The 23,588-nt window shown below is 31.1% G+C and overlaps 1 protein-coding gene across 1 annotated transcript; it reads left to right on the top strand.

Annotated features, from left to right (window-relative positions):
- The first annotated feature begins 5,554 nt into the window (after positions 1 to 5,554).
- LOC139484284 (uncharacterized) lies at positions 5,555 to 21,487 on the top strand. Its single transcript, XM_071268019.1, has 11 exons — positions 5,555 to 5,712; positions 6,756 to 7,009; positions 10,122 to 10,300; positions 11,563 to 11,687; positions 12,716 to 12,993; positions 14,437 to 14,598; positions 16,407 to 16,447; positions 17,229 to 17,336; positions 18,440 to 18,553; positions 20,464 to 20,583; positions 21,290 to 21,487. Exons 1-11 carry the CDS (start codon positions 5,590 to 5,592, stop codon positions 21,442 to 21,444), a joined length of 1,659 nt encoding a protein of 552 aa, XP_071124120.1. The 5' UTR covers positions 5,555 to 5,589; the 3' UTR covers positions 21,445 to 21,487.
- Positions 21,488 to 23,588: the final 2,101 nt, after the last annotated feature.

The following is a 23,588-nucleotide window of genomic DNA, read 5'->3' as shown; positions in this document are numbered from 1 at the left end:
CTTTAATATATATAAAAACGGATATTTCAAGTAAAATGTCACACAAAATTAAATAAGGAGACAACTTGCACATAACTAAATATAAAATAGTCGTCAACTTTTAATAAGGCTGACAAGTTGAAAACAATATAAAAATTGAAATAATTGGATACACGAAATTTCAAAGAAAATATTTGAACCAACATTGCTTTAACGTTATTGATGTTTTATTTTACCCAGTGATTAGTTTAGGGAATTTTGTACTGTATATTGTTTTATTTGATTTTATTTTATTTGCTTAGCACTATATGTTATGTTTAACCTTTGAACGACTGATATAACATATTATTATATAGCTGTTGTTTTCATAAAACATAATTCTTGTATAATAATTATCTACAAGAATTGGATTAGATGTAAGAAGACATTAATTAGATAATCGAAATGAACACATAACAAATGTTGGTGATATTCATACTTACTACAATTGTTATTGTATTTTTTCCGTACGTCTCGAGTGTTAGTCAGTCTATTTGTTCATGTGTATTGTACTGCCGTGTTTCGATGACACTGAATGTAAATTTATTGTGTCACAGGATGTGTTTCATCTTTTTTTTGGAAAATCCATCTACCTAACAATACACATACCATACCGTCTTATGAGTTATATTGTATTTGATTTTCTTTTTTCTTTTTTTGAATTTAATGAACAAGGAACAATGCAACGAATCTAAAAACCGAATATATAGTGCATAATAGCAAAATATAGTTATACACGAACTTAAAATGATAATGTTTAATTCAGTTATCACTTATGGCATGAATAAAGACGGAGAAAAACGATTGAGCGCAAACAAAGACAAACGACAGATTTTGAATTTGCAATAACAAATAAATGAAATTATATATTTGAATTGACTATTCTAAATTTATTTGTGTCCATCCTTATTTTTATTATTGTACAAAACTGCAAGTTACCGTTTTTTTTTATAAGATTAGCTAAATGTATTTGAATTTATTTGTTCCAATCATAAATTAAAGTAAAACAATTAAATAATAATTAAACTCAATTTTGTCAAAATAGGCAAAGTAACACCGATGCTGAATTATTTACTTTCAAGTAAATATTTTACATGATTGCATCTGTATTCATATGACCTTCAATCCACTACCATAATCTAGAGATAGCTATAGATTGCGCATTTTTAAATCTTGTTCAGCCTTATCAAGGAAAAATATGTCAACCAAAAGTAAATCATGCATTTCCGTGACTGTTTCAATCAACCAATATATAATTCTTATACAGGTAAAAACGATACTTTATTGATTTTTTAAACTAATACATGAGAACTTAAAGACATACAATGACATAGAAACATCCAATTGCATCAGGTCAATATCTATTTATATTTATAAATATGTTTGATGACGGGTTATGTGAGCGTCAGCAGACTTCGGAGTTCAACTCGTTGTTAATTGGATCGTATCTAGATTGAAATACTAGTACATGTACTCACGACATTTTGATATATTTGATCGAGTCATGCATTTTAACTGTTTACCTACGTTTCATTGTAGTTTGGATTTAAGATTGAAATTGACAACTCGACCAAAACGCAATAATATATATGAGAATATAAGTCAAATCAGTGAAAAATTTGACAGGTACATGTATTGCCCTTTTAAATTAAACACACTGTAAAAAAACATTTAAACAATCGTTTAAGGATTTTTCTAATAGCTTGGACCGATTTGATTGACTTTTCCATGTATAATTAGGACAAGAATTGATTAACAAGAAACACAGTCAAACAGGTCGTTCGGGATGAATTCGGGGAAAATCCATAAAGCCACCGGGAAAAAAAGCTAAGAATGGCAATGTTGCATTACGACAGGCAACCTATGGACCCCAAGGAGTTTTTGCAAGGGTAATAAACGTGCTGAGAGTGTGGAACTTAACACGCGAGGCATTGGATTTCATATTCCAATTCTGACCAAAAGTTACGCCGCAGTTTTGGCAAATGTCTTACTGGTGATCGACAAAGGACCCGTAGTAATCATCCTGTTAATCCACGGACACCCTTTGGGTTCAATTTGTAGCTCGGACTGCTCTACAGTGTACATGTTGCATTATGGGTGTTTAATTCTGGTAAGATATATGCATTACACGTTGATCATATAATTAATATGAAATAAAAAATTAATCAATAAATTAATATCCGATCTAAAAAAGAAAACAAGTCAAATACACGTACTCGAGCTATTTCAAATCAATGTTATAATTTCACATAAGAATTAAAATGTTTAAGTCCGTTGTCTCACATTGGCACTAAGGTTCAAAATTAGCAATTGCGAAGACAAGAAACGTAGATAAAAACTATTGAAAGAACAATTTAATATACATTTTGTACAATTTCAAATACATACATCAAACTTATAAGAATATGTTATCGATCATTTGACAACAAACATAAAAGTGAGAAAGGAAATGGCAAAATGTGTCAAAGCAACAACAACCCGACCGTAGAGCAGACAACAGCCGAAGGCCACCAATGAGTCTTCAATGCAGCGAAAACCTCCCACACCGGAGGCGTTCTTTAACACATTTTTTATGTGGAGTAACATTACAAAAAAAATTGTACTGAACATTCAATTGAAGTTACATGATAAGTGTACGTTTTTTTCTAAATATAGTTGTATGATAATCTTATGTTTAAAAGCTAGAAAAAAACGAAATAAAAATAAGTTATCGGGGTATCTTTTAATTCAAGAATTATATTCAAGGAAAAACAAAACAAATACATGTTTCTATATTAACTAGATGACATTTATGTTCATCACAAGTTAAACCATTACATATAAATCAGAGTAGAACAAGATATAAAAATATATCCAAATGCTAGTACCTTCAAACTTGACTTAATTTAACAAATAATTTCTGTTTCTGATTTCATTTGGACCAATATTAATATACCCTTTTCAACGATAAAGCTATGTTTACGTGTTTATAACGCGTTGTAATCACATGAATACTTTGTGACATTTGTTTTTTAGTGTGTATCAAAATTATTCTAAATCTTTATAAGTGTCAACATAAATTATGATTTCATTTACGTACTGTTCGACGAAATATATATTTGAGTCTTGTCAGATTCTTGTTTCTTTTTATTAATTGCACATAATGTTTTATTGTCAATATGAGGTGCTAGTGAATGTGTTTTCATCGGTGACCACTTATGTGTTTTCATCGGTGACCACTTAACTACACTTACCGTACAATTGTCTCATCTGTTCATTATTTGTAACATCCAATTTCAGTCGTTTTTTTAATTCAAATTGAACAGTTATGTCTTTCAGATCTTCATGATCTTTGGATCTGCGGTAAGCTAAACAAGGATATGATGGACAATCTCTCTTGAATGAACATGATTTTCAATAGGAAACCAGTGCTTGTGGACAATGGATGGAATTTTTATCCGCTCGAGAAGTGGGTGTCAACAAACGAAATTTCATCTGTATAGGTCTATTACTAGTACCATCAAACTGTAGTAAGTACTATCGTTGAAAACGAAGTAGTTATTTGCGAACACTAGCTAAAAGCATGATAAAGTAAACAAAGACACTCGAGAGGATAACATTTCCAAACTGAACGTTAAGCATGTTTTAGTCATTTACGTTGAAATAAGTTGTTGTTTTCATGTAATCATGGTTATGCACATGTAGTTAAGTTGAACGTAAGTTACATCGACGAAGATATTTTAACGACACTGACTAATCATGAGGCCTTGCACGGTTGGTTACTTTATGGTCTAGTCATAAATTCATTAATTCTTTAAGATAAAACAAAGACAATAATATTGATTGTTTGTTGTTTAAAGTCTATTGAACATGTTGAAAACAATATGCATGGTCAGATTAATAAAAAAATCAAATAAAATACGATAAATATTACCATTGATAGAGACCATCGGGCGTGTTAGACAGTGAAATTTCTACTGCTACTTCAACATCAGGGTACATGAAAACAAATGTTTTTAATTGCAATTGGAACATACACAAGAGCTGCTACTTCTTTTTTTTGACCCACAATGTTTGAAAATTAGCACAAATGCCAAAAATGTGAAGATTTAAGTTATATTGCTTGTAACAAAAAAAAACATATTTGTGATACCCAGCCATAAGTTTACATTTTTGTTTTTAAATGCTACAACTTATACACACAATTCCTTTTGCCTTCCAACGTGCAATCTATGAACCCACCAAAGAGTTGTTGGAAGGGTCCTAACGTACATACAGCACTGCAGTCTCCCTGCAGTTGTAATAGTACCAAATCATGGTACGTCACATCCAGTTGTATATGAAAGTAAGTCGAAAAAAACATTCCCTTGAACTCGACAGTTGTAGGTTATATTAAATCCTACATTTCATCACAGTAAACCATGTCTGCGTCATCATTATATGTCTTGGGTATTTCAAAACACCATTATTTTTTATTTGGGATTTCTATGGAATATTTTGTAATCTTGAGGTTACATGGTGACTAAACCTTGTCGACAAATAAAATAATAAGGGGAGCAATTTGATTAGTTTACTTCCAAAGATGGTTATGTTCTTATATGCAATCAAATGTAATGTGATTTTTTTTTCTATAGTACTGGATATGATAAAAATTAACCCGTGCTAAGTATTTCTTTATTTGAAACAAAGATAAATTCTGCAATTTTTTTTAGAAAAGTGCAAATTTAACAAAGACTAATAGGGAACATCAATGGTGATATTACACCTGCACGAATAAACGGATTCGACGTCATCAATTTGACCTGACATTAATGCATTTTATATATGCCGCACAACAAATTAAAAAGGGTTTAACTACCGGTAAGAATAAAATTTGTAAAGACCATATTGCTATTCTCAAGTTAGCCTAAGGGAGATAATTATAAGATGATCTTAAATTTTCGATATTTTACAGGATATTTGTATGCACAGTTATCTATAATATGAAATTTCCAATTGATTAAACTTTTAATATGTACATAATAATAACTGTTGTCATACAATTATGTTTGGTCATAATGCAGGACGAATATTTGTAATTGTATCGCCAGGAGTAGATAGTCTTAGCTGTTATTGCTCTTCGTCTTCAATATTTGACCTTGTTAACATAACAGATAAGACTTGAAAATGAAACTCCCTCAGCCCTACATAATATTACTTCTGGTATAAATGAGTAGGTTTTCTAAGAGATCGGAAGAAAATTGCTACTAATTATAACAGATACTACCACAGAGTACATTCAAATGTGCAAACACATATTTTGACAATTAATTTGGTACGAATGAACTTAACACCGTCATATACGAAAGTCTTCATAAACATAAAAGGTTGAAAAACTTATATTAACTATTTTCTTTTTAAAAATGTAAAGAAAAATCAATCATCTGCTTAAAGTCATAACTCCAGAACTTTCAGTTCATTTAAAAACAATAGACAATCTGTAAAATCAGCGAAAATCAAAATCACGTTAAGCTGATTTTTTCTTTTCGTTTCATTAACACCTTGACATAGAGAAGAATGCAAATGCTCTAAGTCAAGTTGCCTTCGAGTAAAATGAAGAAATTGCTAATTCACATTTGTTATAATGTTTATCTTGTATTTTGTTTTCTGGTTCAACAAATTCATTCTAGTCATTTCAGAGGAGGAATTATAACATGGAAACAGTCGGGAACTAAGGTAAATAAATTGCTTTTTCTTTTTATGATATTGATAAACACCGAAGTGATTGAAAGTATATTACATTTTCGCGATATATTAATCACAACATTTAAGAAAACGTTGGTGAAAATTGGTTTTCTCTCTCTCTGTGTTTTCTCAAGTAATCGCTTAATAAATGTTGCAAACAACTACATTGTCTACGGGATAATTCAACACAAATTATTAGCAAAATAACTCAATAAATAAGTTAAGTAAAACACAATTATTTAGTAGATGCTTCTTTAATTCAAGGTTCGTATTCCACCAAAAATGAAGATATTTCGATTTGTCAAAATAACACTGAATACAAATGTAATCTGAAACTATCAAATGCTAGCGAATATGCCATTGTTAGGACGTCTGTAAATAATTTAAATCATAAACTGTTTGTTTAGACTACAAGGGGAAATCAAAAGATCTAGCTTATAGATATTTAACCTATTTACTACGTCTGTTGAAAAAAACAAAAAAACAGGAACGAAATATTGGGACCATCAAACGACGTTCACTAATTATCAAAGATACCAGGCTTATATTTCAATACGCCAGGAATAAAGTACCTTACCCGTATTTGGCACAACTTTTTGGAATTTTGTTTCCTGCTCTTTAACTTTGTACTTAATTAGCTTCATAACTATTTTCATCTGAGTATCATCTGTGAGTTTTGTGTAGAAGAAACGCGCGTCTTGCGTATTTAATTATTATCCTGGTACCTTTGAAAACTTTGTTTGTCTTCATGACTCATCGGTGACGTTCAGATTTAAATATTATAAAGCCAAACAAGTACAAAGTTTTGAATAAATATTGCAGAGTTAGTTTTAAAAAATGCATTTCAGTTTACATCTTTTGTTTCTAAACTAGCATGTTCTTTTCTTCCCGCGCAAATAAATATAATTTGCTACGATTAAGCAGAAAAACAAGAAACGTAGAAGATTTAACAAAGGTGTTAAATTATAACGTATGCAATAAATAATTTTGAACATGATATTAAATGAATTGATCTATACTTATTTTCAATCTAGGAAATAGAAATATCATACAGATTAGCATTTCGTAGAGATTATTCCGTAAGTCACATGTGTAATGAGAGCAACATTATAAATAGAGACATATTGAATGGAGAAGGAACATTGGCTTGCTATCATGGATGTAGTGGATCTATAGTTAACCCTATGTCTTACTACTGCACTGATTATAGCGTAGATGAGAACTGGTCAGCTGGTCAACGGAGCATATATTATACTGTTCCAACGTTTGGAAATATATTTCAGTTCGGGTAAATTGTTATCTAATAATTGGAATTACACTGTTAATTCCTTTTTTTTTACTTTTTTTATGCTATATGTATGGGCATTATGCTTTCTGGTATGTGCGTCCGTTCCTTCGTTCGTCGGTGCGTTCGTTCGTCTGTCTGTCAAACTTCACGTTATAGTTTTAAATCATAGTAGTTTTTGATGAAGTTGAAATCCAATGAACTTTAAACTTAGTAAACATGTTCCCCATAATGTGATCTTTCTAATTTTAATCCCAAGTTTGAGATTTCACCCCATTTTCACGGCCCACTTAACCTAGAAAATGATAGTGCGGATGGGGCATCCGTGTACTTGGGACACTTTATTGTTAACTATGATCTTACTAAAGACATAATTACCAACGAAATCGAAAACTTTGAAATGACACATGCGGGCAAAGAATCAAGACAGACTGATTTGTTCACGATCACGTTTACACAATGTTTAATTTATAAATACATCACTTCTGCTACGTGATAGACTTATTTTAACCACAAATTATGTACTCTCTCTGTTTAAATTTGTATCATTATTATTGAAGGATAGATTAGAAGAGTTTAATTACATTAAAAGAAAATATCACTCATCCATTCTAAAAAAACTTGTCTTGAATTATTTCGTATTTATTTTCATATCAATATCTGCGTTTCGTTATGAACGCGTTTCTTATTATAATACACAAGTGTATTCGTACTTATATCAGTTCAAGGTCTGCATGTATTTAATTCACTGTAGGTGATATAAGTCGTCATTGTTTCACCTAATACAACTATTTGCTGAAAATTATATAGGTATTAGGTTCATTATTTTAAACAATATAATTTAAACAAAGAAAAACTAACTTTGATCAAATCGAGTCCTTTTGTTAAAATTCATTACTTAAATTACAAATGATATTTCGTTCGTTACGAAAACTTACAATGGCGAAGATAATTTTTTTTGTCTATTCATCTAATTAAAAAGTTTCGTATATTCTTTACAAATACGCAAAGAAGATATGGTGTGATTGCAAATAAGACAACTGTTTTGTAGAGACAGATAAATTAGCAACTATATGTTACCGTGCGGCTTTCAACAATAAGCAAAGCCCATACAACATATGCAGCTTTACACGGCTCCGAAATGGCAAATGTAAAACACTGCAGAAGAAGAAACTAACGGCCTTATTAATATACAAAAACATGAAAGAAAAACACATACATTGCATGAATACATCCACAAATGACTAGCACTGAATTAAAGGCTCCTGACTTGGGACAGGCATTGCATACGGTATATTGCGGGATAATTTATTGCTAGTTTTTAATTCTTGAAAAAAAATGATTGTATGGGATGTCCCTCTGATATGAAGGCGTAAGTATATTTCACCCTGGTTCTTAAAACAAAAACAATCAACACAAATTAGAGACCTTAAATATGGATATTACTCAATACGATTCCATCAATTCATAGTTTTGATTTATCAATCTGTTTAAATCAAAACAGTGGAATGATACTTATAACAACTTTTAAAGTACTGTCAAAACACGTATATAAAAGTATAGAAAAAAAATGTCACGTTGAAGTATCAACTAAAATACATGCATATCAAATCAAATAGTGTTCACTTCAATAATCATGATAATATTGGACCAAGAAAAATCAGAAAAACACATTTTCATATTCAATCTTGTTTAACAGATGTAACCTATTTAGAAAAAAAGTTTACTTCCAGACGGAAGAAGACCTCCAACAACTATATAATATATTCTCAACTCGCATTTGTGAGTTTACCTGCTAAACAACCGGTCGTATTGTTCCCATGACAAAAAAGTTATGCTGTGAAAATGATGCAAATATTGCAGAGAGGGACGAAAGATACCAGCGATAAAGTCAAACTCATAGATAGAAAATAAACTGACAACGTCATGGCAAAAAATATAAAGACAACAGACAAATTATTGTACAAAAGACACAACGCTAACTTGTTTAGCCCCGCCACATTATTTATGTATGTGCCTGTCCCAAATCAGAAGCCTGTAAATCAGTGGATGTCGTTTGGTTATGTGTTACATATTTGTTTTTCGTTCATTTTGTTATATAAATAAGGCCTTTAGTTTTCTCGTTGGAATTGTTTTACATTGTCTTATCGGGGCCTTTTATAGCTGACTATGCGGTATGGCCCATTGTTGAAGGCCGTATGGTGACCTATAGTTGTTAATGTCTGTGTCATTTTGGTCTCTTGTCGACAGTTGTTTCATTGACAATCATACCACATCTTTTTTTTCATTTTAATAAAATAAAGAGTAAGCAACACCAACCCATCCAAAAACTCGCGGTGATCTCAAGTGCTCCGGAAGGGTAAGCAGATCCTGCACCACCTGAGGCAGCCGTCGTGTTTCTTATATCATTACAAATTTTGTTAATAGTTCATATGATAATCTTTCAATCAGTGTAATTGTGGTCTGGAGCTAACTTGTCAGTTAACTGTTAGTAGTCTGTTGATATTCATGATTTATTGTCATCTTGTTTAATTTCCTTTTGTTACATCTTTTGACATCGGATTCAGACTTCTTTTCAACTGAATGTTAGTGTGCGTATTGTTATGTGTTTATTATTCTACATTGGCTAAAGGTATAAAGGAAAGGTTGAGATCTCATGAACATGTTTAACCCCGACGTAATTTTGCGCCTGCCCCACGTCAGGAGCCTCTGGCCTTTGTTAGTCTTGTATGATATTTAATTTTAGTTTCTTGTGTATAATTCGGAGTTTAATATGACGTCCATTATCACTGTATTAGTATACATATATTTCCAAGGGGTCAGCTGAAGGACGCCTACGGTAGTGGGAGTTTCTCGCTACATCGAAAACCCATTGGTGGCCTTCGGCTGTTGTCTGCTCTCTGGTCGGGTTGTTGTCAAGTTAACACATTCCACATTCCTTTCTCAACTTTATAACTCGAAAGGTCACATTTGTGAAAATGGAAACGGTATTGTAGTTACGACATAAGGAACATTTCCGCAAGGCAGCAATATAAGAGACATAAATCGATCAAAAATATTAATAAAAAATAGAAATTGTTCGTTTGTTTATGTATATATTTATACATATTTGCAGGTATAGCAGCTGCTGTTGGATAAGTACCCTTGTAGTTGGCAGAGGTAGTTGGATATTGCTTGTTACTGCAAATCTTTCTATTAGGAACGATACTGGCAAAATAAATACTTCACCTATTTCTGCCATGCAACCAATTGTTCGCTTTAAGTATGGGTGTTCTTATTCACTTACAATACCAGGTAACCTAAATGTCTTTTTTTTTTATACATGAGTCGTTAATGAATATATATGAAATTACCATTATCATTATATGTCTTCAATCTTTATTTTGCAGTTCATATTTTCACCAAATTATAATGATAAAAAGTGCCATTTAGAATATGAAATAAAAACTGTTTTGTCTCGTCGCACATGACCCTAACCGTTGTTCTTGTAGTGTAAATGCATTCAGAATTGAAACGTCAACTTTAATTTGCCTAGTATCATATTTTTGCATTCTTTTTGACATTTTTTTTGTTTCAATATCAACATACAAAAATAATGCACTATTTAAAAAATTACCTTTGTTTGTCTGTTTGAGTTGGTCAACCAATCAGTCATTATAATTGAGTTAAATGCATCTATACTTCTCCCCTACACTGCCACGGGGAGTACTGGTTGGCATCTACAGTTTTCATCAGATTTTTTTCAATTTTTAATGATAACAACATGCATGCAAATATATCTGATTGAATAGTCGAAGTCGCATACTTACAATATAGTTCCGTAAGTTAATAAAGATCGAATGTGTCAGTTGTTAGGTATAAGGAGTCACTCTTATTAAATCTACGTTTTTTTTTCGAAAGTTTAAATAAATCAGTCGTTTTCAATCAAAATTTAAGCTTTATTAATATTAACCAAATTGCATAAGTTTTGTTTGTCACAGAATGTGTACGACTAAGGAACAGAGGTATACTACTGTTGCCTTCATTGGAAATTTATTTACCTCAATAATTGAATGTTTAATAATATTGCATACTCTTTCCTTTTTGTTTTTCTTTGTCGCCATTTTGTTTTATAGTGAGTGAGATTATAACACAATGTTGACTGCTGTACCCAAATATTTGACATGTTTTTCTTATTATATTTATTTGTTTGCTCATACATGTTTCCATATAATAAAATGACAAACGAAAGTAGTACACGTAAAAAAAATTATTAGGTATAAAAGAAGGTTTAAGAGCATTTTCCACATAAGAATATGCTTGCACGAAATCTACAAAAAGACAGTCGTGTTTGATTTTTTTTATGTGTTTGATCTTTTTCTTTTTTTTTCTCAAATAAACAAGGAGTTTTCAAAAGTGTTCGATATTTTTATCAGTTTACTTTTTCATTTAAATAGAAATGGTATACCGGTCATTTTTTTTTTTGGTCTTTGAATTTAAGTTTGATTGCAAAAAACATATAGGTTTGTTAAAACTTCAAACATTATTAAGATTTAAAAAAAAATGCTTTCCTGCAGTGCAAGACGATGATGGAGACATTGTTAAATGTCGCTGGGCTAATATAATGAATAACATGAATCATTCACAGAGTAATGAATGTTATGGTGTCTGTGAAGCATTTCCAGGAGCAATTTTAAACGAGGCAAGTTATACATGTTATTTGTTAGGCATTTTCTTAGTTATATATAGATGAAATTCTATAATGCAATTATATATTTACATGTGTGTGCAAAATGTGTCACACCTTCAATAACTATTAGCACATGTAAGTTTGTTTTTATATATAAAAAAAAAAAAAAGGCAAGGTAGTGTGTTTTGCAACAAGTATTTAAAAAAATAAAATGTTTAGTATAGCAAATCATGGTAAACGCAACTAACTGAAGAAAACACGTTTCACGTGGTCTCATTTTATCACCTTCAGTGACATGTATGATATCCTCCAAAAAATATGCAGAACAATAATTATTGGAAAATATCATTGGTAACTCGGTAATTTAGTAAAAAAAAACTCATAAAACATTGTAAAACAGATATCAGGATTAAAATGTAATAATATCGACAGACGCGTATTTCCTCACACAAGACTCATCAGTGTAGATCGAATGAAACAAAGGTTAAAAAAGCCAAATAAAATACGAAGTTGAATTGTTAAAAAAACATTGAGGAGCAAAAAATCCTAAAATTTTGTCAAAAACATCTAAGGTAATCTATTCGGTAGAAAGGATTTAGAAATTCCAAGTTGTAAAGTTTCGTCGACAGTTAATTTGGGTTAGCCCTATAGAATCTAGGTTTTATCCACCATTTTCTACATTTGAAAATGCCTGTACCAAGTCAGGAATATGACAGTTCTTGTCCATTCGTTTTTGATGCATTTTGTTATTTGATTTTGCCATGTGATTATGGACTTTCCGAATTGATTTTCCTCTAAGTTCAGTATTTTTGTGATTTTTCTTTTTATGATTATGACCATATCAATGCTCATTGATGTCAACACAGATATATATGAGAGACGTGTTCCTCATGTGGAGGAATAACTTCATAAATTATTGAGTGAGATGAATGGGAGACACACTGTATTGTATGTTGCAATTTGATAATATTTAAAAAATACAGGAAATATTTTTATTATTCATGATTTTTACTAATTTCGAATGTATTTATTATTTTCAGACTTCATGTATATTATCCTACACTGCCTCGGGGAGTACTGGTTTGCATGCTGTTGCACTACAGATTGAAGATTATTCTGTTTCCGACACTGAGACACCGCTAAGCAGTGTTCCGCTACAGTTTTTGGTCGACATATCTTCAACAACAGGTTCATGCGATGATAAACCCCTAGTTTTGCAATTGAATCTTACTAATGTAAATGGTTCGGTAGCTACCATAGCACTAAACACAACCTTCTTTCAGACTATTGTGGCTAATAGTGGATCGACTAATGTTAGGTAAATATACAGGTTAATTACTCGTTCAAATAACACGTAAATCAGTGTTGTTTGTAAATGACCACCAAAAATTAATATGCAATATTTTACTTTCACGCCATTCCAATATTTCAATTAATGAAACGTTTCATGATTCGCGAGGAACATGTAAAAATCTATAAAAACATCAAATGAGCTACATTGAATAACTCTGTAGATGTAGGAATTTTAAAATCGGTATATTCTCATTCTAATATCTATCTTGTATAAACCTTCTTTATTCCATTTTTTGTGGTTTCGTGGGTACATGTGAACCACACGATTTCAAATGTTCAACCATTGTTTTGGGTTTTGTATGCAAAGATTGGCAAAACCACGAAATCAAAAACCCACGAAAACGCAAGTTTTCCTCAACCACGGAAAATGATCCCCCTGGAAAATTATGGATCCACAGTATTCAGTTATGAAATTGTTGTTGGAAATCTTTTACTAATGTATTCACATAAAATTTAATAACAAAACAAAAACAAGTTTAACTACATTAGAAAAAAAGAAGTTTATCTGAGTTTACAGTACATCTACAATGTTACAATTGGTTTCACAAGCTTGATCACATAAATCCTCCCAATTGTGATGGAGTGATATGATAGGAATCATTCAGTTATTGTTGTACCTAAATAAAGGCAATAGTAGTATACCGATGTTCGAAATTCATAATTTAATAAGCGATTGAGAAAAAAACAAATCCGGGTTACAAACTAAATCTGAGAGAAAACATCAAATATAAGAGGAGAACTACGACACAACAGAAAACAACATTAAAATGTAACACACGACGAAACTATAATATAACAATAGCAATTTTTCTGACTTGGTACAGGACATTTTACCAAAATGGTTACACAATGTTAAGCTAAATATTCCGACACCTTTGCCATGTTTTCACGGAAAACATAAAAGATTAGTTAAAAATACTGTGTTGGTGACCAGAGTGGGCTTTTTTATTTTAGATTTTATCATTACTATTTAAGCTTTTTTCTTTTCTTGTAACATTCTTGCAAAGACGAGGGTCATTTTTTTAACTGACATGATAGCCTCAAAATGTTGAATGATACATTGAACGTATATAGAAATTCTATATTATTAATATTAATGGACTATTTTGTAACGAATGTGGCATTTACATGTTTTCAAATAGACTGAATATTGTATAAAAATGTACATACACAAGTATTGGATTTCTTAACCTCAGTGTGACCTTCGCCGTTAATCGAATGGAAAAAATTAAAACAAATAAATACCTAATAATATCAAAAAGACCTACCAAATGATAATATTAAACATGTATTAGAAGTTGTTGAAGAGCTATATGGTAAAAGAGTATCTTGAGAATCACAAAATTTGTTTAGAGTCAACCTTGCCTGAATAACATTAAGCTCATCGTAAAAGCTGTTTCCTTTGCAGCATTACAGAAATTGTAACAGTATCACCCATTGGAATGATTAAAACTGGAATTTTACCCTACGGGTCATCAGGAACGGAGTGGTATGTGAATGTAACGTGGACACCGTCTTCATCTCAAGGCGGAAGTCATATATTTTGTTATACTGCTGTGAACAGCATTGGGTTAGTTCATACATTGACAATAAACTAACCATAGATAACTGGATTCAAATTTGATCCTTTATCTAACTGTGATATACCATATACTGATTTTAAATCTAATATTAGAGAATATTTTTTTTAACATATTGAAAAATGAATATAGTAAAAAAAATGATAATAAATTACATAAAATTAAACCTAATTTAGGTAAACCTTTCAATAGTTTTATGTGCAGAAAAGATCAGTGTGTTATTTCTAGATGTCGTATTGGTCATAATAGAAAAACGCACGAATATCTTTTAAAGAATGAAGTAGAACCACAATGTTTAACTTGTAACTGCTAGAATACTATAAAACATGCTTTTAAATAATTGTATTTTGCTGATATTCGTAGGAAGCATTTACATGCCAATAATATGTATGATTTATTTAATAATGTTCCATATACAAATATTGTTGCATTCTTAAAAGAAATTGGAATTTATTATGAAATATAAAAAACAAATATTATATTTAGCTCGATTTAAAATTTTTATCATGTTGATCTTACTGTTGATTTTATTTGTAAATAATCAATTGGCTTTGATCAAGAGATTCAGTTTATTGAAGGTCCTTTTGTCTTATTTTAAAATATGCTTTGAATTATAAAAAAATATTCGTATTACTCTCGCCGCGATATACATATGTATCCTTTTCGTGCTAATGCGGCGTAAAGCCCCAACAATCAATCAATCAGTCAACCAATTTTGACATACCAGACCAGTGTCCTTTCTACACGTTGATATCATTGATTCTCGAATCAAAACAGTTATAAAAGCAAAATAAAATACAAAATATGGAAAATAATTTCAAATAACTCAAATATGATTGTTATGTCAATTAAGGAACTGATGTTTGATACCCATTGAATGAAACACAGCGAAATAACAATGCAATAGGATTGGAGTGTCATAATATACACTTCTGTGTGAGCTATTTACTACAAATTGATATCAAACGACCATTTTATTCCGAACACTTTTAAAACCTCTCAACAATAAACTGTTCTACAATTTCTAGTCTTTTATTTAAAGTTCAGGATTATCCACGTTTATATATTTATAAATGTTTGGACAATTCATCTGTTTATAATTGAAAAATTTACAGCATTAATTCAAAATTTCATTCGTGTTTTCACCGTTTCACAACAATATCGTAGCGAAAAGCCACTGAGGATAAATAAATTAACAACAAGCAATCTTGTTAGACGTTACTGGAAAAAACTACCGGGAATGAGACTTAAAGATTAACTGATTGATTTGTGTTTGCTTTATGCGGTAGCAGTGCAAAAAATTAGGTCGCTGCGAGGGCTTAATCAATTATTTTTACTATTGGTTTTTGATCCTACAAAAGGTATTCTAAAAACAATTTTCAAACAAATTTACTTATTTACAAATAAATGCTATCAAATTAATAATACATATAAATGTCATTGAAAACCTTTTGACGAATATCAACAATAAATTAAACCATATGAATGGTAAGAAAAAGGTTATAGTTTAGTAGGTTTTCATATTCTTCACGAGTTGATTTAACTGGAAGTATGAGCATCCATAAAAAATTCATTGTTCAGACTTTTCAGATGATTTTAGAATCAAAATAACCACTGCAAATTTCTGTTTATCTACCAGTGAATATCAGTTGTGTTTAGTGACATTTGTTGTTTATGTCCGATCAACTATTGTTAATCAATATTTATTGATAAGTAAAGGGAGTATAACCTTTAAATAATAATCAAATGCATACCCTAAAATACATCACATTCTAAAAAAAGAGGACATTATTTTCAGACAAGCCTCTGACCAAGCATGTGTTTCCATAAAAGTAGATGGTAAGTATATGTACTATGTCATGTATGTCTTAAGTTTACTATGTTTCTTTTCTTCAACACGACAAAATAAAGTTATCATTATTTGACAGTAATCAACGGTTATGTAGTCAACATATGTATCAAAGGAGTTGTTACGATACCCGTACACCTGTATTTATTTAATAAATGACTTTCCTAAACAAGAACCATGTACCAGAGCGATGCATGTCTGAATAAGAGCAACCTATTTACCAAAATTATAATTGAGTACGCCAATGTTATTTTAAATTCTCTGAACCTTTATACATTCAATTATCATAATTAGATTGTGACTTGACCATACAATATATCAAATTGGTTGCATGATCCATTCCGTCTCTTTACTTAAATTCTGATTCATGCGTGCATTTTTATGGCGACGTCTGGTGAAGGAACAAGATATTCAAGATAAATCATGATCGTGATTTCGCGAACAACTGAGTACAAATGTATGTATTAGATATGAGAATGCGATTTACCATATTCTTACCCAGTCACAATATTTAATGAAACTCCCGCAATAATATCTGAATGTTATGTATTAAAGCACCATTTTGTTCTCTTATTTTAATTTCTTGGTAAACTTTTCTCTATTCTTTTGTGTGTTTGCCCATTATTACCTATTCTTTAAAACATACCAAGAATCTCTTGTATAACAGATCGTTCCTAAACGCGAACATTTATTAATATTCATATCCATGTACATACAATGGATGTATTCAGTTATTTATATTTATTTATTGCTATGTTTTATGTTTTATAGATTTATGTGATGGTGTTATATGTGAAAATGGTGGAACATGTGTTGGTGGTTTGTTTAATAACAGTTGCATTTGTCCAGCTTCCCACACCGGATTTCACTGCGAATCAGGTAAACTAATGTCAAGAGTGTAAGCATTTGGTTTTAAATGGAAAACACGTCGCGGTAGTTGGAAGCTTTTTATTATAAGTTAGTTTACAACTACACTTACCATGCTTACTGGGTCGTCAATCTGAACAGGCAACAGTTTTCAAAAAATTCACAAACAACCCGTTTTAGCGAGTTTACTGACCGTCTTTACTTTTTTGTAAATCACATCATTTTTTATTCAATATCAAATTTGTCAAGTTGAAGACCAACACCCTTGCAGTTTATAAATTTAACTCTTAAATACTGATCCGTTATTTTCCTGTTTTGTAGAACCGATCAAATGCAATTCATTATGGATTACTTCAACAATAATGTTAGACGTGACGTCAGAAATTTTACTTTATTGATTAATACAGATCCAAAGAGGGTCACCAATATAGCATTAAACCAATCATAACGTCAATAATTTAACATTTGTAGTATAAGTGGCCAGCATAAATTATTTTCAAATTATATTTTTACTGAAGTCATCATTGGAAGAAGTAATAATGTGATAACAGAAAATTCCTTTGAGTAATCATGGTAATTCGTCTGATCAATGTTGATTCGTGTACAAGTAGGCCTACTACCGATATATCTCTCATATTGATTGAAGATAATGATATCGTTCTCTGTATTGACGATACAACATTAAAACAAATACAAAAGCTAATATAATACATACTATTTTTATTAAAGACTTTTCCTTAAGGGGGTACAACACACTTTAGGGAGTAAATTCTTAAAAAATGGTTTAGTATTGTTATCACAAACATGTAAAATTAAATAAGGGAAATCAAGCACTTCAAAGATCAAAATTTGTGTTAGTAAAACTGCTATATATCCAATCAAATTATTCCTTAATAATGACCGGTTAAAATTTCTAGAAATTTTAATATTTTTGTAAACGGGCCAAAGTGAGTATACTGCAAAACTTTATGAAAATTTAACGATCCAAGTCTTTGTTAATTAGAATGTTGGACACCCCCTTAAATCGAACGTTTCACCCTATGCATAATCATTGCAATACAGTGCTATTGTTCGATTCATAACTTTTATTCATTTCTTTGCCTATATCCTAATAGATATCGGTTTCTGTGATGGTGTTAAATGTGAAAACAACGGATCTTGTGTTGATGGTATGTTCAATTACAGTTGCATTTGTCCGGCTTCCCACACTGGATCTCACTGCGAATCAGGTAAACGTATGCTTAATTGTAGGGACTTAGTTAAAAGTGGCAAACATTTCGTGTAAGTTAGAAGATTTTTATTATTAGTAACTTTGCTTCTACTTCACATACTGGATCGTCAATCTGATCGGTACATGTAATGGTTTTCAAAAACATCACAAACAACCCGTTGATCGTTTTGAATTTTATGCATTTTAAATGCATAATTTGTTTTTTTTATGTATATTATTTTTCAACTTCTCTGTAACCTTTGTACTTGCATGGTTTTATGAGAATAAACTATCTATCTATCTATCTATCTATCTATCTTTATATTTGGTAAATCACATAATTTTCTAATTAGTATCAAACTTGTCAAGTTGAAAACCAGCACCTTTGCAGTTTAACTCTTTAACGTAGATCCGATATCTTTCTGTTTTTTAGAAAAATCGTCAATGATATGCAATAACTTGTATGAATGACTTCAGAAATCATACATAACTGATTAGAACAGATCCAAAGGGGTCAACACATAATAGCATTAATCCAATCATAGCGTCAATAATTTAGCATTTGAGGCATAAGTGACCAGTATCGATTTAAAGAAAATAATATTCTCACAGAAAGGCATCATTGGAAGAAGTAATAATGTGATGATAACAGAGAATTCCTCTTAAGTTTTGAGAAATTTTTTGTAGTATTTTTACATTTCCTGACCGGTGTGAGAAAAATATTTATCCTCACTAGTGAAAAATCTGTTCTCGGCAAATGATTAGTCGAAATTTGATTATGACGTCGAAATTTTTTGTTTTCTTCTCAATTTTCCTATTGTGTCGTCATGAAAAAAGGCGGCCTTGCTTGATGACGTCGCATATAAAGAGCACCATTTCTGAAAATCTTTGAAAAAGAACGATAAAAAGCATTAGAGAAACAGATTCCGACACTATAACTCGTGTATTACGATATTTCTCCACTCTCTCAAATGCAACTGTAATTGAAAACGCCATCTGCACATGATCCGTTGTTTAACACCATCACAGAAATCGATATCTAAAATTATACAGGCAAAGTTATGAATTTAATTCTTTAAAGGGCTCTGCAAGCCTCGCGCTTTAAATAATAAAATGTAACTGTCTCGAGTGGAGAAATATCATAATACACTTTTTGCAGTGTAAGAACAACGGATCATGTGCTGATGGCGTTTTCAATTACAGTTGCATTTTTCCAGCTTCCCACACTGGATTTCACTGCGAATCAGGTAAACGTATGCCAAGAGTAGGGATTTAGTTTAAAATGGCAAACATTTCGAGTAATTTAGAACGTTTTAATGTTTTGTAAGTTTGCTAACTCATCACATGTTTGAACTCAAACAAGGTAAAGCTATCAGACTTGGTTTGTATTACACGACTTTGTACATTTTAAGAATTGTCACTCATTCTGTTCTAAATATCTAATGATTGACATTCAATCTGCTGTGTTGTTAACAAATAAGAAAATATGTTAGCCCTCTTTACTGTCGAAAGAGCAAAGGTTAACAATGTTATCAATACCAGGATTTAACTATTAAACATTGATATATTATAAAGACGCAACACACGATCGAAATAATCTGCAATGCTATCATCTTTTTGATGTTTTTATTCTTTAATTAATGCCTACTAATCAAACTATTAATGATCATTTTGCAATTCCTATTTTAACCAGTTATATATTATAAAATGTATAATGTGTTCCACTTTTAAAGAGATCATACACCGGTACTTCTCAAAGAAAAAGCATTTTATTATCACAGTCCTATTCAATACATCCAAGCAATGTTATTGGTTGTGAACTAAATTCAAAAAATAGTTTGAGCTTTTGATAACGTTATTTGTACATTGCAGTACATATGTATTATCGTATGACAGTTCGTATTCAGATATTTTTGTGCTGTATTACAGATATTGATTTCTGCAAATTAAAGGATCTACCATGTCGCAATGGGGGAACTTGTGTGGATGGTCTCTTTGATTACACATGTGTATGTCCTTTAACACGTACTGGTGACCATTGTGAAACAGGTAAACATTATATAAGACAGTATCAAATCTCTGTTATTGTTTTTTAATGCAAATCAGAGTAGTAAAAATGTATATGGAGTAAGTCTTGATGCGTATATCACATTAGAAACAGATAATTCTGTATATGGCATGAAATTATGCACGATGCAAAACCATTATATTTGTAAAAAGAAACACTGTATTTGGTATATCCATCATGTTTCTAAATCATGTTTATACATGTAATACAAGAGAAAAAGAAAAGAACTAAGACTATCATGAATATAAACTTCAATAAATTTAATGTTGTTTCATAAACCGGGAAAAAATCTGTCCTTGTTTGGATAATATATGTTTGTTGCCATATCATAAATAATACAAGATAGTTGATGTCAAATTGAAGATTTGGATTGTTGTCTCAAAGACAACAATTATATCCCTTATTAGACAAATATATAAGTTAACGGTTACAGGAATATCAACCCATTATTAAAAACCAACGGCCTGATTTACGTCAACAAAAGTAAACAAATAACACATACTGCAATCAGCAATAAACGACCAACGAGAGTAAACAAACAAAATATATTTAAAACATCAACCAACGACAATCACTGTAATACCGCTCCAAATAAGGAACAGGCAAACACATAATTCGACAATAGTAAATATGTTAACCAATGCTTTGTTTTAGATATCATTTTGTATTATGTATTTTGTATTATAGAAGCTGACAATACAAGCTATGTACTCAGTGTTGTTTTCATATCAGCTGGGTTGGTTTTATCTGTAATAATGACTGGAGTGCTGACTAAAAGTTTAGTTTCATTTATCAAAGGCCCGGGAGGCTCCATTGATACACACGATCATCTGTATATGTGATTATATGGATTAAGTTTAAACATAATAAAACATTGTGACTGAATTTTGCATATCTAAAATTCAAAATGTGTAGTTATTAGAATATCAGGGGGATATTTTTTTTCAGGTGTTTTGTTTTCTTTTTATCACAATGCTTTCTGTTGAATTAATCTGTATGATGCGTATTCTTGAAACTCCATGCATTACCTCTGTGGAAATTAAATATTATTGCCCGAGTTTACAGGGGAAATCTTGATGATCTCAACATGATTCTGTACATGAATAGCAATACTGCGTTGCCAATGCATTTACAATTAATCCATTGGGGTTAGTGTTGTTTACTCTTTAGTTTTCTGTGTTGTGTCATGTGTACTATTGTTTGTCTGTTTGTCTTTTTTCATTTTGAGCCATGGTGTTGTCAGTTTGTTTTAGATTTATGAGGGTGACTGGCCCTTTTGGATCTTTCGTCCCTCTTTTATTCATAACGAATACAAAATTATTAAAGATTTTTATTGTGAAAACGATGAACACGATTGTAATACATGCATTGTAGTTCGGTACCGGTTGCATCGAGATCGAATCCTTCTATTATTGATTTTAACCGACAGTAAAACGGGAATGTTATAACAAGATTTGCATGCAAATTACCTCTCAAAAAGGTTCATACAAGTTAACCTTTAATACAGATTTAATTTTGCTGTAAATCCAGGAAATTAGAGATTGACTGATTATTGCTTGCTTAATGATTAGTGTAACTACATCGTTTCCATGTAAGACAATAAATTGAATAATTTGTGATTGCTTAACGTCCAGGGGCAAATAATATATGCGTATTCAAGACAAAAAAAAGTTAATAATGTATACAAAAGGTAAATATATTCTAAAGGCGCTATCTTTAAGTACATGTATACACAGGATTATGAAATAACCATGCTCCGTCAGACCTGGCGTTGCTGCGCACTTTTACACCCCGCTTATTCAATAGAAAGCACCACCTCCGCAAAAGGTGTTACTAACTTTCTGAACATATTTCTATTCTCCAGTCACAATTCGACTCGTACAAAAGACGAAAGAGCAAAGCGAGTATACATGTATAAGTCAATAAAAGCGCTATATCATCAAAAAGGGCCGTGTATGCTTGATACAGACCCGTTTTGGGAATCAAAACGTTTTGGCGTATTGTAAAAAGACACTTTTTTTGCGCACACTAGCAACTATATATTGGCTTTTGAAGTTCAATTACGTCGTATGGACACATATGTGGGGTTGAATCGTTATAAATGGGTTACATGCATGCATAATGTTAATATATCCTATACACCATGTACACTAAACAGTTATCACGTTTCTGTAGTTTTCAAGGACTGTTATCTTTTAAAAATGATCTATATAGCTTATACTGTTAATGTGTTTTAAGCTTCTTTTATTTTTTGAATATTATCAAAACAAACGGATTTGATCGCGATTGGCATGGGTACTCCGATAATGAAATTTCATCGACCTTTGTCACATGACCTTCCCGTTGTATTTATATGTTCTAGTCTTGAACATGTATAAGATATTTTCCTTTGGAAGATATTAACAACCGACAATTAATCTATCAACTTAGTTTGTTTAAATCAGTTTATGGGGAACCACTGGTGGTAGGTTATTATTTGGTAGGCAGTTATGTAAGCATTGACGAACCCCTTACCATGAAGACTATTAGGCACTTCCTCCAAGTTTAATACAAAAGCAAGGTTAAAAGTAAGGTTGTTATAACAGTATTGTAAAGGATTTAATGAAAACGGAAACATTAAATTCTACGGCTACATATACCAATGAAATAACAAACAGTTCAGAGAATAGCACTATAAAAGATTATTTATCGTCGAATACAGGTTGGGAATCGTTAACCTACAACTGTATATACTTCAAATTGAAGGCTTCATAAAAGAAAGAAAAGATAGAAACGCTTTTAAGAAAAGTGGAGGTGTAATTGCGTATCTAGTGTATGTTACGAGAGAAAAATAAATTTAGAAATAGGTGGTATTGAATTGATGGATATATATACATACTGGTGTATTCATTTTATATATCAATCATTAACCACTGAACATAGAAAATTTAAGAACCAAATGATGCAAGCTATATTGTATAGTAGTTTTAACATGGGGAGGCATTAT

Source organism: Mytilus edulis, chromosome 8 (genome assembly GCF_963676685.1).
Source record: "Mytilus edulis chromosome 8, xbMytEdul2.2, whole genome shotgun sequence".
In the NCBI taxonomy this organism is placed as follows: domain Eukaryota; kingdom Metazoa; phylum Mollusca; class Bivalvia; order Mytilida; family Mytilidae; genus Mytilus; species Mytilus edulis.
The sequence above is the reverse complement of the archived record's forward strand: the minus strand, read 5'-3'. Positions and strand labels throughout refer to the sequence as shown.